The sequence below is a fragment of the Eptatretus burgeri genome, chromosome 13 (assembly GCF_056783735.1).
Source record: "Eptatretus burgeri isolate ZD-2024b chromosome 13, Ebu_testis_v1, whole genome shotgun sequence".
NCBI lineage: Eukaryota > Metazoa > Chordata > Myxini > Myxiniformes > Myxinidae > Eptatretus > Eptatretus burgeri.
In genome coordinates, this window is record NC_140973.1 from 31,697,185 (window position 1) to 31,715,290 (window position 18,106).

The window sequence follows — 18,106 nt, forward strand, 5'->3', positions numbered from 1 at the left end:
AAAATCTGTTTTGGCGAGCCATCGTCAAAACATTTCTTTATACACAAACCCATGTATACCGACGGATATTACCGTTTTGTACCCGCCACACATCCACCAATTTAAACTTTTTGACTAGCTGTGCCAAAGGTCTTGCACTGGGTGGATGAGGCTCACAAGTGTTCCAATCAAGTTGTGGGTTGAGGGTGCAGTTGTAGTCACCACCCCCCCCACCCTCACCCCCCCTCAGACACAACAACATGGTTAAGTCAATGGTGCTTACAAACTCTGCCAACTTGTACAGAAAGGCACCTCTTTCAGAGTTAGCACTAAGACAGTAAACATTTGTCATGCAAATCTTTAGGTTACTACTGACAAATTGCACAGACAGTAAGTAACCTTTGCAAATTCCCTTACAAGTTATCTCCGAAGGCTGGAGTCGAGGATACAACACTATTGCCACACCAGCCTTGGCCTCAACAAGCGCACTCGAGAAAAAGACAACCTTTAAAGATTTTACACCACTCATCCTCAGTAGACTGATTTGCATGCGTCTCCTGTAGCATTAGCACATCATTTTTTTGATTTTGAAAGAGCTAAAACACCTGGAGACAACGCACACAACTGCGGCCTCCATTGATGTTCAGGGATGCTACTTTTATCTCCATTGTGTTAGTTATTCTTGAAGCTCTTTACCAGCCAGGGTAACACATTTCCTTAACCTTTGGAACTGAGGATCTGACATGTTAACCTGATAAGGATCACGAATCATACTCCTTGCAGTTTTAATGAAATCGTGTAAATTCGGGAAGTAATCTTTGATTTTTACGTTTCTTTTCCTGAATGTCTCATCCAGGAATTTAATCACATTTTCTTGAGACACTAAGGTTGTGTCGTTTCCCCTTCATCCTCTTGAGAGCTTAAAGCACTAAAATGTGGGGTAGAAGAGGTTTCATCTGAATCAAGTGCTTCATCTATAACCTCTCCTATTACTTGTGGAACACTTACTTTTGGCTCAACAGAAAGTTCTGCTCTGTTTACGGATCCCTCCGAATTTGCCTTGTCCATGTCCTTCCCCTCTACAACCCTTACATCATCATCTGTGAGGGAGGGGTTGACATTTAACTCACAGGGATTTTCCCCTTTATCTATTTCTTCATCACTGTCAGACATAGCTGTTAACTCGTCTGAACAAGTTTGCTAACAGGACAAACACTTAAAACATCCTGAGATACTTCACTGTTCTCTGTGTCCAGCTCGGAGTCGGCCAGTGGAACAAGCAAAGTCTCCGCATCCGTACACGACTCCGGTTCCACCAAGGGGTTTCCAATGTCAGACGTCCCTTGGAGTTCCACCGAGTCTGACATGATCTGGACCTTATTCTGCTCCTGAGCATCAAAGGCATCAACATTTGACCGTTTTTGGCCTTTTTTCCTGATATCCGTAACAGATACCTCCGTATCGTCCACATTGTCCTGTACAGTGGATGGTAAAGGAGAGGAAGCAACCACTTTCACTTCCTCGTTTGGTGGGGTAGATTATTTACGTCACGATTACACACCCTCTCTCCAGCGCCGGTCGGGGTGGACGAGTCCAATTCATCGAGCACCTCAGCCGGTGGGGGGGGGGAGGGGGCTGGGCTCCCGATTCACCCTCGCCACATTAGTTTGTGGTGAGGAAGAATTGTTCCTCACCGCACCTTCACTTTCTTGCGGTGTAACCGCATTGGGACAAACACTCTTCACGTGCCCGTAAGCTCCACACCCAAAACATGTCATAACCTCTGAAGAGGCAAACATTTCATATTCAAACCTGTCGATTTTTTTTTTACTCTGAGTACAACATTCAGTGTTTTTTTCCATTTTCAGGTAGTATCATATAAACCACTCTTTTAAAGGACATGACGTGGTTAAATTTATCGCTAACATGATGCATCGGCACCATTGAGATCCTCGACACAACCTTACCGAACTTGTTTAACTGGTTGCACAAGTCCTGGTTCCTTATAAATGGTGGAATATTAATAATATCAACTTTAACTGTTGGGGCCTGTAAAGCGAACACAGAGAGGTAAGTGTTCGGTTCGATGAACAGGCCATGCTCAACCACCGTGGCGACCATGTGTTCCTCTGACACAAACACCACAAACTTCTTATTCATGCGACAAGCAGCACGAACATTATGTAATCCAACGATGTTACCAATGGCGGAAAGCACCTCGTTAAGTTCCACCTCACTGGGAGGGAAGCAAAAAACCGATTTTACGAGTAAGTGACTCGAACATCTCGACACGGAAACGTTCCCCCGCCATTCTAAGTCAAGACAATTTTGTAAACTTTGTCGAGAGACAAAAAAAAGGCGTTTTCACAAACACCAAGAAATCAACGATTAAAGTTGAGAATTAACAAATAACAAGGTCGCAGTGAACGAGAAAACCCTCCCCCGGCGGCCATGACAGGCCTTCGGCCTACGATTTTCTCGACACGAGACCGTGGGCTCTCTTTATCTTTCTTCTCCAGACAGGAAGGAAAAATAACACGGGAAAAGTCCACAAGTAGAAAACGAACACATGGGAAACACCAAACAGCACGGCAGAGGAGGGGTACTCACGACGCGAAGCAAGGAGCGGCAGAGAGAGAGAGAGAGAGAGAGAGAGAGAGAGAGAGAGAGAGAGAGAGAGAGAGAGAGAGAGAGAGAGAGCGAGAGAGAGAGAGAGAGCGAGAGAGCGAGAGAGCGAGAGAGCGAGAGAGCGAGAGAGAGATATGTGGGTGTCAGGGAGTTAGCAGAGAGAATGTTATATTTTATGAACAAAACACACACACACCAATTCATTATTAGGATAGTTATACAGCTGCCAATCATCGTTTGATGGGCAAAAAAAAAATTGACTGCAATTTAGAAAACATTTGTGTGAACACGGGAAACGGCTCGGAAATCAGGTGTTCTTTGAAACCCAAAAAGAGAAACTCCATAACGTTTCTAAAACAAACCCGGATCATGTTAAGATTACCAACTGCTTTAGAAACAGCCTCGAAGACAAAAGAAAACGCAACCGCTCGTAAGCTGCTGAGGTTAAAAGTTAAAACTCACTGTACCGGAACATCTGTACCTCCATCCTGGCCATACACAAAGGTGGTGCGTTACCAAGGTCATGTGTTACTCGACTATTCATTATTTAGGTCATACGGTTCCAGGCATACGTGACTCCATTATAAAGCGTCAGTAAATTTGTTTTTTTTTCACATTTTAAAGGTTATGGTTTCCCGCTGAGCTTGTTAAATCAGCCAACAATCCTTTGTGGCAAACACGGCCGAGCTGTTCCAAGTTCCGTACAAAGTTCCCCACGGACAAAGTACAGAAAAAGGAGAACCACAAAGGCTTACCTTTTAAATATAATTCTTTAAATATGGAATTCAAGTCAAAAATTAACAAAAATTAACATTTTTCATAACATTTTTTTTGCATAACATAATTTTAGCTTTAGCTAATATCTCATTCCTAAACCTTTGATTTAATACAACGATGCATTTCAAATTTCTGTTTCTACTACTTTTGTTTCTCTACGTACCATAAAAGCTTTGCAATGGATCACCTCGTGTTTCTTTCAACTTCACAAATTAATGCTTGTGAATGCTTTCTCAACTCCTATGAGTACACATTATAACATTTTTATCCATGTGAGGTCATCAGATACTAAAAATAACGTTTAACAACTAACAAGCAAAAGATGATAATTCTGAACTCTGCCAATCAAAATACAACATGTGATAGTTTTGCCATATTTTTTTATTCACATAGTATATTTACTTCCATCACCGAAGGTGGATGGAGGTTCTGTTTTCACCCTTGTCTGTCTGTCTAAGTGTTGGTTTGTTTGTGAACAAAATATCTCAAAAAGTTGTGCACGGATTCACACAAAATTTGGTGGAGAGCATGGGTATATGACACTGACGAAATGATTCGATTTTGGTGAAAATCCTGATCTGGATCCGAGAATTTTTAAAGTGATTTTTCACCATTGAGTGACGGGGCCAAAAACGATATATTGCAGGATATCTGAAAACGTTGTAGAAGGATTCGGATGAAACTTGGTGGATGAGTTGGTTAGGTGACAAGGAAGAATTGATTTGAATTTGGTGAAGATCCAAATCCAGATCTGGATCCGAGAATTTTTTCAGTGATTCTTCACCATTGAGGACTAAAACGATTTATAGTAGGACATTTTTAAAATGTTATGGACAGATTCAGACAAAATTTGGTGGATGAGTTGGTTAGGTGACAAAAACAAACCGATTAGATTTTGGTTCAGGTCCAAATCCAGATCCGGCCTATCAGTGGGATACAAAATGTAAACTAGTCAAGCTGGCGGAGGTCTGTGCTCTACCAAGTGCCCTTCCAGTTTTTCTCCTTTATTATGCTGTATAATATGTTATTTGACTTTATCTCAGTTATTGTCTCTCTGTTAATTCAGAAGTGGAGTGCTTGATTACATCTGAGCTGTATTAACTGTCTACCCTTATACCAATACAGGGAAACATGACTGATGGCTTCTCCTCTTCTAAAAATGCAAGCAATCAAGCTGACCATTCTTTTGGCAGAAGGCTTGATGGTGATGGGCAGGGTGTAGTAGATAGCACAGTCAAAAAGCTTCAGATAGATTGCTGACAGGCCAAGAATGTCAGGAACCACAACGGTCAGGACAAAAACCTCCATTGCTGCCTAAGCCTGACTTATCTGGACAAAAGGTTCCTGGAGGGAGTGGAGGAGCAGGAAGCCCAGGAGGCAGGCCTCCAATCCAGCCAAAATCACAAAGGCTTGCTCGGCTACCCTCAGAACCAACCAAGCTACCACCAAGACAACCACCTCCAAGACAGACTTCAACACAACAGACATTGCCTTCAGAGCAGCAACCAGACAAACACAAAGTACCCTCAAGTCACATGCAACCAGAAAAACCAAGAGCTGCCCCACGTCATTTGCCACCAAGACAGATGTCTGCTCAGCAAGACGTCCCACAGGAACACATGCAAGAACCCCCAATGATTCCCTCGGTGCAAATGATGCCACAGAGGCAAATTTCAGAAACCCAAGTTGTGCCTTCAGGCCAAGTGAAAGATTTCCAAAGAGCTACCCTAGGCAAGATGGTAGAGCCTAACAAATTGCCCTTGGGAAATACATCAGTGTCCCAGGGATTTCCACAAGGACAGAGACAGACAGCAGAACCAAGGCCATCTCCGAGGCACCTGGCAGATCAGCAACGTTCACCAGCTGCTCGGCCGGGTAGTCCAGAACAAATGCAACTCGAGCAGATTGAACAGCCTTTGGAGAAAGTATTTAAACATTCAAATGAACAGGAAGTGATTGGCCAGCAAAGCAGAGAAGTTCAGAAAATAGGTGAAGAGAGTAAATTGGATCAGAATCTCCAAAGCCAGATAGAGTCTGAGCCACAGGAACAGCTGAAGAATTACACCAAACGAGAAGTTCATTCTTCATCTGTCAACAGAGGAGATGATTCACGTCGTCACACCACTGGAAGGTGGGGAAAACATTTTCTCAGGAAAGCACAGGGTACATTATCTTTAAGATTTTGGGGCAAACCACATGTTAAAATTCATGCAAAGGTATTTTTTGATGAATTTTCAATGTTTATTCAACTAGTAGAGTGTTTTTTTCACTTTTCAATGAGATGGATTTAATTATTTATTGCATAAACAAGTGCAGAATGAACTTGCATCAACATGTGAGGAACCTACGCTATCTTAAAATGGAAGTTTCCATTGTTATTGTGTGCAGATTATGCTCTAAGATCTTTATAAGTCCCCTATCAGTTTCACCAAAGGGGACTATAGGTGTGCTCACTGTCCGTCTGCCCATCCATCCATCCCACCTGTGCTTTGTCAGACTTTTCCCATACCCTTTAACGTATTCAACTGAAACTTGGTACGTAGCTTTATTATGATAAGTTACAGAACAAGTTCGAGTGTCAAAGCGTTTCGTCAATTTTTCACAGAGTTTTGCCATTTTTAGACTTGTAAGATCTCACATATCTTCCAGTAAATCCTCCAATATCGTGGGGGGTAGGTTCCTGGAAAATTCCGCGATAGTTAAAACCACGATCGTGGAAGGGGCCAATGGGAAGAGGTGAGTTCGGTTCCTGGGCTTGGAGAAAATATTGAGGAAGATCGACGGAAGCCAGAAATAAACACATTACAATTGAAATAAACATGTGAAATATATATATATATATATATATATATATATATATATATATATATATATATATATATATATATGTAAAGTACTTTAACATTGAAATAAACCTGCAGATAAAATAAATATAGTGTAAATGAAACAAAAACATGACTTTTATCTTTTAAATTCATTCCAAAACAGCGAGGTGGTTGAGGGTAAACATATTACGTACTCGTCCATACTGTTCTCTGCTGTAAATAGAAAACACAACATTTAGCTCAGAGATGATGATGTTGCTGTTAGAAGGGGGAGGGTGGAGGTTAGAAAGATGTGGATGTAGAACTTGCGATGGCTGTTGGATCATCGGGAGCACGAAAAAGTTGTCTGCTGCATTACCACATAGAAGAAGGATAACATGATCCTTTGCCACCTTAATCCAGAGCAGATCTTTCCTGCTTGGATTTGAACGTATGATATGGCATCCTATTCCAAAATAATCCTGTCTCTTTGATGTTAAAAACCTGTTCCAGCAATAATCCCTTCGCCTTGATTAGTTCCATGAGCCAAGGTTGAACTGGAGCCTTTGGCCCCGGTTGTTTCATGGAATGGTTGGTAAATCTGCAACGGTTTGTCCCGTATCACTGGTCCACTCAAACTCTGAATAAATCCACATTGGGTTTTTACATATACTGGTCCACTCAAAATACAGGTAAATCCACATTGGGTTCTTCCATATACTGGTCCACTCAAAGTCCAGGTAAATCCACATTGGGTTCTTCTATATACTGGTCCACTCAAAGTCCAGGTAAATCCACATTGGGTTCTTCCATATACTGGTCCACTCAAAGTCCAGGTAAATCCACAATGGTTTCTCCCATACACTGGTCCACTCAAAGGCATTTTTTTCTGTTTGGTCCTCAATCTAAACATTAAGCGCTTTTTCCATCCTTTCAATATGATGATCACGGGACTGGAATGAGCCTTTTACACTTTGCTGGCAGGAAACCTTGCACAGATATTTGGCTTGCATTCACACACAGTCGATTCATTGATCCGGTAATGGTGGCCCACAAGTGCCACACTTTCACTGCTGTACTAACAATTATTTGTTCATATCAGTAAATTATCAGCTCTGCTTTAAGTAGCATGTTCTTTGGCAATTGAAAGAAATATGTTGGAATTTGAAGAAATAAACACGTTCGTCTCTTGCTTTCATTCCTTCCCAGCAGAGGCAGTGCCACTAACACACCACCAGTTCCTGAAAACCCTACGGGTGGTGAGACTCTGCGCAGCTTCAAAAAGTCCTTTGCCAGCTTCTTCCTTGAATGAAAAGAGAAAAGAGTTGAAATGGTTCAGGATGCACAAACATAGCTTCCACTGAATTTCTCCCTTGCTAAGCAGCCACGAAATCTTTATCTCATCCTTCTCATTATTTCCTTTTCTCTTACAATACTTCTTTAATGTATCGTCTGTTGTACTTGTCTCTAATAATTAAGAATGTTTTACTCTTTTCTCCAAGACCTACAGAAAACTGTCCTAAAGTCTCAAACTGTTTTTATCTTTGACCTTATTTGATATTATACATTTATATTTCTGTCCTCTCTTGTTTTCTTTCCATGCAACTCCAGCTTTTATTTTTCCTTCATCAACCCATCACCCCCCCCCCCACTCCCCCACGGCTTTTTTTTTTGTGAATACCTTTTCTTGAAATATTGTTGTAAAGAATGCCCAGAGCTTTACCCTGAATATAATCCGTTCCCTCTAAATTTACATTCCATCCGATGTGTTCACCTGCAGAAAAGTAAGCAAAATGCTTGATTGATCATTTCCGTTAATTAATGAATATCGTTTGTCCATTCATACACAAATTTAAGCATTTTTCTTTCACATTCCTCGTTACCTTTTCATCCGACCATATGTGGTGGCAATAATGTGCCAGGACAATTAAATGTCACTATTTGTGTGTTAAAGAGGATTTACAAATGAAATAATCCCGTTTTAGGCACCAGAATCTAAATGTGGTGTCCAAAGGTTCTCCTGGCGAGATACTCAGAATAGTCCAAAACATGTCAAGGTTCATTTATTATTTTCAATATGTGTACGTATTATTATTTAAGTATTTTTAAAAAACTAATTATATATATACTTGTATACTTAAAATGAAAACATTGGCATGTTTAGACTGATGGATCTCGTTCGTATAACCTTTTTAAACACACCTCATACCTTGCTGCCATGAACAAAAGTTAGTTTAGGGGGATGAGAGGATCGGGTTACTTGATCTTGATTGGTTGTAATGAGGGATTGTGGAAGAGAGTTCTAAACAGGAAAGTAAATTGTGAAAAACGGAGAGAGAGACAGAGACAGAGACAGAGACAGAGACAGAGACAGAGACAGAGAGAGAGACAGGGAGAGAGACAGAGAGAGAGACAGAGAGAGAGAGAGACAGAGAGAGAGAGAGACAGAGAGAGAGACAGAGACAGAGAGAGAGACAGAGACAGAGAGAGAGACAGAGACAGAGACAGAGAGAGAGACAGAGAGAGAGACAGAGAGAGCGACAGAGAGAGACAGAGAGAGAGAGGGAGACAGACAGAGAGACAGCGACAGAGAGAGACACAGAGAGAGACACAGAGAGAGACACAGAGAGAGACACAGAGAGAGACACAGAGAGAGACACAGAGAGAGACACAGAGAGAGACACAGAGAGAGACACAGAGAGAGACACAGAGAGAGACACAGAGAGAGACACAGAGAGAGACACAGAGAGAGACACAGAGAGAGACACAGAGAGACACAGAGAGAGACAGAGAGAGAGAGAGACAGAGAGAGAGAGAGAGAGAGAGAGAGAGAGAGAGAGAGAGAGAGAGAGAGAGAGAGAGAGAGAGAGAGAGAGAGAGAGAGAGAGAGAGAGAGAGAGAGAGACAGAGACAGAGACAGAGACAGAGAATGGATGGAAAGTAGGACGGAAGGAGTAAGTGTCAAAAGTTCCTCTATTTTTCAAATCTAATATGTATATGGATCCTTGGGAGATTGGTGATTCATAGAAATGTTTATTAATTCGGAGTGGAGGTTTACCCGTTGTGTGCAAAGCTCATTTGTCACATAACATTCCCATTGTGATGATTAAAGCAGCACGTCCCAGCGAAAATGTCAAAATAATTTATGACCTGTAAGAGGATGACAATGTCTCTCCTAATTCTCAAATGCAAGGGTTTACATGCCTTTCTGTAAAGGAAGAATATCTCGAAGTTGATTCATGTGTGGGGCGACTTTGGTGAGTTGAAATGAGAAAGGCATTACCCAGGTTCCCAACTTGGTGTTAACAATGGTACATGTACCATTACATGATGTGTGTGTGTGTGTGTGTGTGTGTGTGTGTGTGTGTGTGTGTGTGTGTGTGTGTTGTTGGTCGTTTTCTCCATAGCATGTTTCTGAAGGTGAAACAGAGCCTTCCCAGGTCTTGAAGTATCCACTTCTGTTCCAGTAAGGGGGGTTATGATTCATGGACCAAGCTGTGAAGTTTTGTTGTTGTCAAGTTTTTGTTCTTGCTGGTGTGTGTGTGTGTGTGTGTGTGTGTGTGTGTGTGTGTGTGTGTGAGAGAGATATAGAACTGTTAGGAACAGAAAATGAAAAAAATGCGGTGTGTGCGTGTGTTTATTTGTAACTATTAGACCATTTACATAGAAACAAACAGACTTGGTTGCCTTTTTGCACCACATAAGGTGGTATGCTATAAATTGGTCCCATGGGGTCAGGGTAGTTCAGCAATACAAAAAGATGACTGATGATAGTTGAGGTCAAATCACTGGCAGTGAGGGCACCGTTTACTTTCTGCACTGCAATGCTCTTCCGCAGCAGTAACGGCCACGACGTACGTTTTTGGCAGAAAATCAGATCAGGCTGCCATTCTTTGTCTGTGCCTAATCTGGCAGCCTTTGTTTCTTATTTTCGGGAAAATGACAAGGTAAACGAAAAAAATAGAATAAAGGAAAATAGAAATGACAGTGGAAGGTTATCGGTAGAAGGACATGGAGTGTATTCAAATTCTAATGATAAATGAGCTTTGCATAATTTCAAAAAGGTTTAAAAAAAACTTTCAAGTGTGTTAACCCATACAGCGTTCAGTTATTCCAAGTATAAGGATTAAAAAAAAAAAAAATTCAGTCCTGGAACTTTATTGTGGCTTCATATTTTGCTTTCAATTAAAATCTGAAAGCCTTAGAATATGCATGAAAAGAAAAACAAAACAAAAGACAATAAAGGTACTCATCATTATGACCTCGATAGAAGGCGAGTACTGCTAGGAGCAATGCCCACGCAGTGACGTCACAATTGCGAAATGCCAATGTGACATCGCACTGACCCAAAACGTTCGAGAAACGAACAAAATCCGGACTCATCTCCTGTTTGCTTGATCAGTGGGTGGGAAATGTTTTTTTTTTAACCTTGTTGCTCGATTGTCGAATGTTTTTTGGGCCAATAGTTTGATTGAAGGATGGTAAATCGTATCAATGGTTCGTGTTGCTTGGTGCTGTGTGTACACGTGAAATGTGCTGTTTACAAAGTGATGGCTGCATTTGCTCTCGCATGCCTCCATTGTGCCTCGTCCACTTTCACCTCGTGAGTGTCGCCCACTTGAATCTATGCATGAAATGGTGTTCGTGACATTACAATTTTGCACTCCACCGACTCTGCAATCATGACATTTGTGTCGCCGATGATTACTGAAACAATCGTAAAAATCTTTCTTCATTATATCCATTGGCAAACTGTGCGGTGCCTGTATATGTAGACAATACATGTTGTGTACATTTTCGAAGGAGCATTCGGTGACAAATTACCGTGGCTTGGTTTTTTTGGTTTGGATGTATTTACTTCTTAATACGCTACCCGATGGTTCTTACAATCAAAACACAGATTTAATCGTTTCACTTGCTTTATATCACCAAAAGTATTAGGACAGAACACCCAATCTGAAACATCAGCCCGATATCCCAACACGTGTTCTACCATAGTGCAAATCAGCAGGTGCTTTATCGATCTGTGTGCAGCAGGTATTATGGACAGGTGAAGCAAGGAACAGAAGGACCTTTGACATCGGTTTGCAAAAAATATACATTGTATCACATTGGCCCTTCGGACATCAGCTTTGGCCAATTCCATTGGTAAATCGAAGCGTACAGTTTGGGTCAAATTTGAAAACGTGTCGGAAGGGCAAAACGTATGAACAGATGGACAGAAATAATCAAAACATCGAATTAATAACCTTGCATTTTTTTTTTCTCGACTGTCCCAATACTTTTGGTAATGTAGTGTGTGGTGGGGGTGGTGTGCCATTTGGTGGATTTCTATTATTATGACACGGATAAATCGCACGCAACTCTTCACCTACGACGGTTCACACGATGAATACACAAAACAATCATGAGCATCTCTAATATTCAGAGAAGGGCAGCATCAGTAATAAGATATAGGATTATGCATCACAAGTTTTACACAAAAAGGCCATTTGACCCGTCATATCTGCGTCATACCCACATGTAATTATTTCTTTTGTTTGATCCGCTCCGCCCATCAGAGAAGACACGAGGCATTTTGCCAACATGTTCTACAAATGAGAAAATACTCTGTTGTTAAAATCTGCAAGTTAAAGCAAACCAACCAGACCAATGCAAAACCTGCAGTAAAAGATTATTTTTAAAATACAAATCATTTTAGATTATTTTACAAATTGAAGTATTATCACCCTAAATATCATCCCAATGTTATTCTCAGTGCGATTAAAACAAATAAATAAACTACCGACCAAGCAATCTTTGATGATAGAACAGCTCTCGATGGATGTTGGCTTGACAGTTTGTTATATTCTTGCACCCCCCACCCCCGACTGTGCCACCCAGGAAATATTTGCAACTTAACAGCTCCACTCAGCAATAGCACCAGGGTATGTCAACTGCTTATAATGTCTGGGTAATCAATTAAGGTTTCAGCAATCTGCCTTTAATATCCTCAACTTCTTTATCCACATTTTGTTAACGATAGGTTTTACATGATGGTCCTGGTTATGTACATTTTGAGAGAAAAAAAATACATATCAACTTGTCTTTTACTTACTTAAGACCCGTCGTACTTTTCAGCACATAGGGCCGCAACGAGGTTACATCTTGTTCCGGCTTGAACAACCCTCTGCACACTTCAGTGCAATTCCCCTTTCTAATCGAAGTTCATTTTCAGCAATTCTCTTCCGTGCATTTCTTCGTCTCCCTCTCTTCCTTTTCCCCACTGGGAAAAGTTGTCTTTTATGTCCACTTGATTGCAGCAGATTGTAATGTCCCTCACAAAACCTGCTTCACAATACATTGCTCACTTAAAGCACATCGCATCATGTCAGTTTTCTTCAGGTATCCTTGTAACAACTTCATCAGGTTAGCAAGTAGGCCTCTGTTTTTAAGAAAGAGAAAAGTCTTGCATCAATTATTTAATGAAACAAATGTACCACCGAAAATAGACAAATAACCAAACACCCACACCATGTCCTCTTTTGTTCAATATCCAATAAATATAAGCTGACCTTCTTATTGAAATTCCATTCATTACCTGCCAAAAGGTATGAAATGTAGATGTGACTTTCTCGAGACCGTGCCAAGATGAGGTCGGTGCGCAAGTTCTACAGGGCCTTGCGAGATCGGCACATCAGAGTAGTTGAAAAGAAACATTTTGTAAAGAAACATTGCAGGGCACCGGGAAATACGCGTTTCACTTCCTGAGCTCTTGAAACAATAACCAAGCAGGGCTCAGGCCTGTCCTTCAAGTGATCATTGAGCAAGGCAAATAAATAAATAAACAAGAAAGATGTTATGCGTATCACGATACTTGAGAAATCCATAAAACAGATTTGACCATTAAAAAATAATTGGTGGTTGAATTCAATGACCAAATACACAAATTCTCTTCAAATTTCAAGTCAACCAGATGAAAAGTGACAATTTTAGAAATTTGGCCAATATTGACCTCAAAAATCCTAATTTATTGAATTCAGTCACCTGATATGCAAATCCTCTTCAAATTTCAAGTCAATGGGATGAAAAATGACAATTTTAGAAATTTGGCCTATATTGACCTCAAAAATCCTTATTTATTGAATTCAGTCATCTGGATATGCAAATCCTCTTCAAATTTCCAGTCAATGGGATAAAAATTGATGATTTTAGAAATCTCACCGAAGTTGTTCACTTTTGGCCTATGTTGACCTTTTGACCTCAAAAACAACAGGCTTCTTGCTTATGACAAACGCTACCATGTGGTAAAGTTTCATGAAGATCAGTTTAAAATTGTGACCTGTAGGCATTAAACAGATGGACAGACAGACATAACAACACACAAGACCAACCAATATACTTGAAAATTCTTCGATTTTCGCAAGTAATAAAAAGGGCAAATAACAATCGGATAAAACATTAGCAATCTGTGCTGGCAATAATGTGTCACTAAGTAAAGATGGCCAATATTTATTCCCCCTCCCAAGCAGCTACTTCTGTCATTCATTATTTGATGGAGACATTTAATCTCTGGACTTATTAAACCAGACAGGTGATGTACATTCACAAACTATTTGTAAAGTTGACGACGCTTCTCATTTGCAGTACAGTTCAATTTGCTTTGTACCGTGCGGACAATAACGCTCAACTCCAACTGGAGGCCTTCTAATTATAAGGTTCTTTTATCTGGAGCTCGAGAATGATAAGGTTTGGCTGAAGTTTGACGCAGTTGATAATCAATCTTTAAACTCTTTCCAACGAATCACCAACATACAGGCGTGTACAGGCCGTTACATGCTCATGTGAGTGGACGTGTACATGGTTCTTTGTTTATTGTTCTTGCACACCATATTGCTTTGCATTACGTAACAAATAAAGTTTGTGAAACGCATTCGTCTTATGAATCGTCTTCTAAAATTGCAATTGGTATGACACCAAAAATACCAAATGGAGAATCAAACTTGATAATCTTTTAGAGAGGACCTGTTTGTCTTTGAAATTGTTTTTTTTTAATTAACTGAAATAAACTGCCAACAGTAAAGCATACTTATAGAGCAAAAAGGGATACTACTACCTTGTGGAGGAGAAAAGAAGGAATGACAACATGGAGTAACAATGGGCCCAAGAGGAACAGATTGGGAAAAAGAATCGGCATGTGTAGGGCAGATGGTGGGTGTGCATGGGGTAATGATGAGCAACGAATCTGAAAGATTGAGCTGAAGAGGATGAAACAACAGGCACATGGAGAAGATTCATGTAAAAGGACGAATGAATGCAGGTGGGCAGTCTGGACTTTGCGAGCATGAGCAGGTTTAAAAAAAAAATTGTATAAAATGTTGAGGCTCGTATGAGAGCTAAAATATGGTGCTCTGGGCTTTTAGAGGAATGTGTGCAACCTGGGGTGTCTTAAAGAGGGCAGAGGTAGGAGAAGGCAGGAGGGGCATGGCCAGATGTAAACTTGTATAAAAGAGGGGCCACCGCCCTGCCACCGATGGGAGAGTGGCAATCCATGGCAATCCGCTTCTGCCTTGAGATATTAATGGTGCAGAAGGCCTTGTTTTTTTATAATGTCAAGAGGAGAAAGGTGCCAAGCAGGAGCACCAGCCCAGAGCACCATATGAAAACCCGGTACACCATGATAAGCTCAGTGCAGCTCAGGAATGCCTTAGCTCGATGGAGAATACCCAGATAAGGATGAGCCTTTGATGCTTGTTTGATGATATGCTTCTCCCATGAAAGGTTATGGAAGATACTGAGGCCAAGGAGTTCCAGGGACTGTTCCTCTTCCAGTCACTGTTCAGATATTATTAAACCTGATTGGTGAATTTTTCTAATTTTGGGGGGAAGGCATGGGATGAGACTATGACGAGTGGATAATTTGTTCACCCTTGTGGCGAGATTGTCTTGTAATGTAGAATGAACGTAATCCTAAGACATCCATACCCCCTTTATAATTAATTGACGTAAATTTAATGTCATGAATGATTGAATGTTCATGCATCTGTCTTACCACTAAAGGTTTGTATACAGACACTCATCTACTCTCTCCTGGCCCCAGGCCCATGAGTAGCAGCACACACGTCTCTCTCCTTCAAAGAGGTCGGCATTCACTGGTAAAGCCACAACCTGAGCATATTTCAATTAGTTTAAATTTCCCTTTCCCTTTTGGAAGTGGGCTGGCATGATGGCCAAGGCCCTAGTGGTTTGAATACTGCCCTCTGAGCTGTCTGGGCTGGGTTTGCATCTGGGCCCAGCTGTAAACCGTCATCCACATGCTTCACAGGCAGGGCAATGCCCCCATGGATGGATGTACAAAGCTTTCTTGGAAGAGATGGTGTGAGTAGACTGCAGATGAGAGTTGAGATGCTCAGAGAGTTTTGAGTTGTAAGGGCAAAGATTTCCTCTCACAAGCTCCATCAACCGCTCCAGCATTGATCAGAGAAGAATAGCACGGCATGGTTCACAATGCTCCACATGTTGAAGACTGGCGGAAAAATCACCGAACAGTGGCATTCGGATAAGGTACCAATCGCAACACAGTGTGATCAGAATAATCGTATCCATATCTCCATACCGTATCTGTATCCGTTTCCAGACATATGTGAACACAGAAAATGAAAACCATTGATTGTGAATTTTACCGTATCCATATATGTGGACAGTGAACACGGCGGAAACCTGTGCCAATGGAAAGAAGGATGATTTTATCAATGAGTACATTTACCAGTGGCAAGTCAGGTACTTGTACTTCTTATATAGTGGGACATTCCTCATAAATGTGCAACTTTCTTCATCTCATGATAGTGAACATTATTTTTTGTTTGCAGAGATATTAAACTCTCCAGATGTGAATTCATTGCAAGTGATTGCAAAACTGGGCCTTGAATTGTAATATGCGCATGTTGGAATGGTCAAAAGGTAGATATACTTCGAAATACGTACAACCTTTTCTTTCACTCCGCCCCTCCCCCCCCCCCCCGTTTCATATTTCTATATATATATATATATATATATATATATATATATATTCATGGGAGACAAGCTCTCGTTTTTCCACATGACAATTTGTTTTTCACATCATGTAATTGCAAAGCAGGTGCCATCAGTTTTTTTATTTTTTAATCCCAGTTAAAAAAAATTATTTTAAATCTCAAAAGGGATGTGTTGTTTGGATCAGATGAATGGCCGAAACATAAGCCTCACTTATCACAATGAATAATTGAAACAGGCCTTTGTTCTCAAGAATGCTGATGCACTGCCTATTGAAGCTGAGATCTTGTATGCCAGATACTCCAAGTGCAGAGTGGTCACCTGCAAGCTGTTTGAGTGGAGAATGTCAAGAAAGCCGATGCTCTATCAATCAAGCAGGTTATTGAGAAAGCAGTGAACACCAGCCTCAATTTCACCATGACAGACTTCAGCACAAATCTTAGCAAGTTAACATAACAAGTGTATTATAACTGGTGAAGAGGAAGAAGGAGAATAAGAATAAGCACTCCTTTCGTGTTTTCAAACACGTAGGGCTGCCAAGGCAATTTCTCCTGAGCTAGGGGGCACAATCCTGAATGGGTCGCCACTCCGACGCAGGATACTCAAATGGCTCATTTGTCCCATTGAGCTGACACTCATTTTGCCGACCTCGGAAGAACGAAAGGTTGAGCCAACCCACCAGGTGTTATGTAATACACGACAAGGGCTCAAACTCAGGACCCTCAAACTTAGCACACAACAGGGGGGGCTTATGCCAACAACTTTAATAGTTAAGCCAACATCAGGGATCAACTACAGAGCACAGCCACAAAAACATGTATCCCTGCCAAAAAAGAGGAAATGAAAGGAAATAAAATTCCCTCAATCACACCTGCCACAGTCACTCCTCTCACCACATACGACGGATCAAATGATGGTTTAACAAAGTTAACATCAATGCAGCTATTATTGAAATAATTAAATTCTTTGTCACTTCTTAATTCAAATGCGAGGTCAGTAAAATTTTGTTCAAGATCGGAAAGGTTTATGGTTACTCTTCTGGATATTTGTAGTTTTTTTTTTTTAATGTCATTTCAAATGCTGGGAAGTAAAGCCAACCGTCTTATCTCCCTGCTTGGAGTTAGCTGCAAAATCAGCATGATCTGCTTCTCCAAATTAATGTGGATCAGACAACTTTCTTTCACCCTCTCACACCTCCCCTACCGTATCAAATCAACACATCAGAGAGACAGTCAGTTTCAAAAGTTTGGTTTGGACAAATTTATTAATTCAATTTGTGCAGCCACAGCAAGGTGAGGTAGAGATAAAAGGAAGACACACAGACATTAAAAACATGTCATCAATCACAAAGACACAGCAAATCATGTCAAGTGGGAAAATGAAGGAAGAAGGAAAAAAAAAAAAAAAAAACTTTAAAAAGGGGAAAGATGGCTTTAAAACAATTAACAAGTTAGCATAAACAACAAGAAAGGAAATGAAAGTGAAAGTGCAAGAAAAACACAAAACAAAACAAACAAAAAAAATAACCAGTGCAAATTTACATTTCCATAACAATGTTCATTTCAGTTATTGCAAAAAGGTTTCTTCGTTGCACGATTAAGGTGTTTCTGCCTCTCAGTGATTCCTTCAAGCTGTTCAGGTAAAGCAGGGAATGAATACAGGGTTAATCACTTTTGCTTACTGCAGAAAAGCAAAGGATTTAGGAGATATATTCACAAGTTATTGGTCCATCCGAAACAGATAAATCGATGCCAAAATGGCAAAGGAAAGAATAGAAGTGGAGCTGGGGTTGGGAGGGGTGGGTTGGTGGTCAAAATAAAGAAAAATTGGAATGCAAGTGTGCAGAATCGGAACATAATGGTCTGCTGCCCGTATCACTCTCAGTAAACAATCAGATTACAAACATA

General features: G+C 40.7%; 1 protein-coding gene and 1 pseudogene across 5 annotated transcripts in view; one reads left to right on the top strand and one right to left on the bottom strand.

Annotated features, from left to right (window-relative positions):
• The window catches only part of LOC147014186 (uncharacterized), a 170,627-nt pseudogene extending 161,931 nt beyond the window's left edge, over positions 1 to 8,696 (top strand). Inside the window, exons 13-14 of the transcript XR_015050677.1 lie at positions 4,510 to 5,515; positions 7,401 to 8,696. The product of XR_015050677.1 is annotated as an uncharacterized LOC147014186 (transcript). The remainder of the gene's footprint in view (positions 1 to 4,509; positions 5,516 to 7,400) is intronic.
• Positions 8,697 to 17,435: 8,739 nt separating this feature from the next.
• LIPE (lipase E, hormone sensitive type) overlaps positions 17,436 to 18,106 on the bottom strand; it is a 172,296-nt gene continuing 171,625 nt past the window's right edge. For all 4 annotated transcript variants that reach the window (XM_085851949.1, XM_085851945.1, XM_085851947.1 and 1 more), the window contains one exon: positions 17,436 to 17,830. In XM_085851949.1, coding sequence (XP_085708075.1) covers positions 17,826 to 17,830 — 5 coding nt within the window. In that variant the 3' untranslated portion in view covers positions 17,436 to 17,825. The remainder of the gene's footprint in view (positions 17,831 to 18,106) is intronic.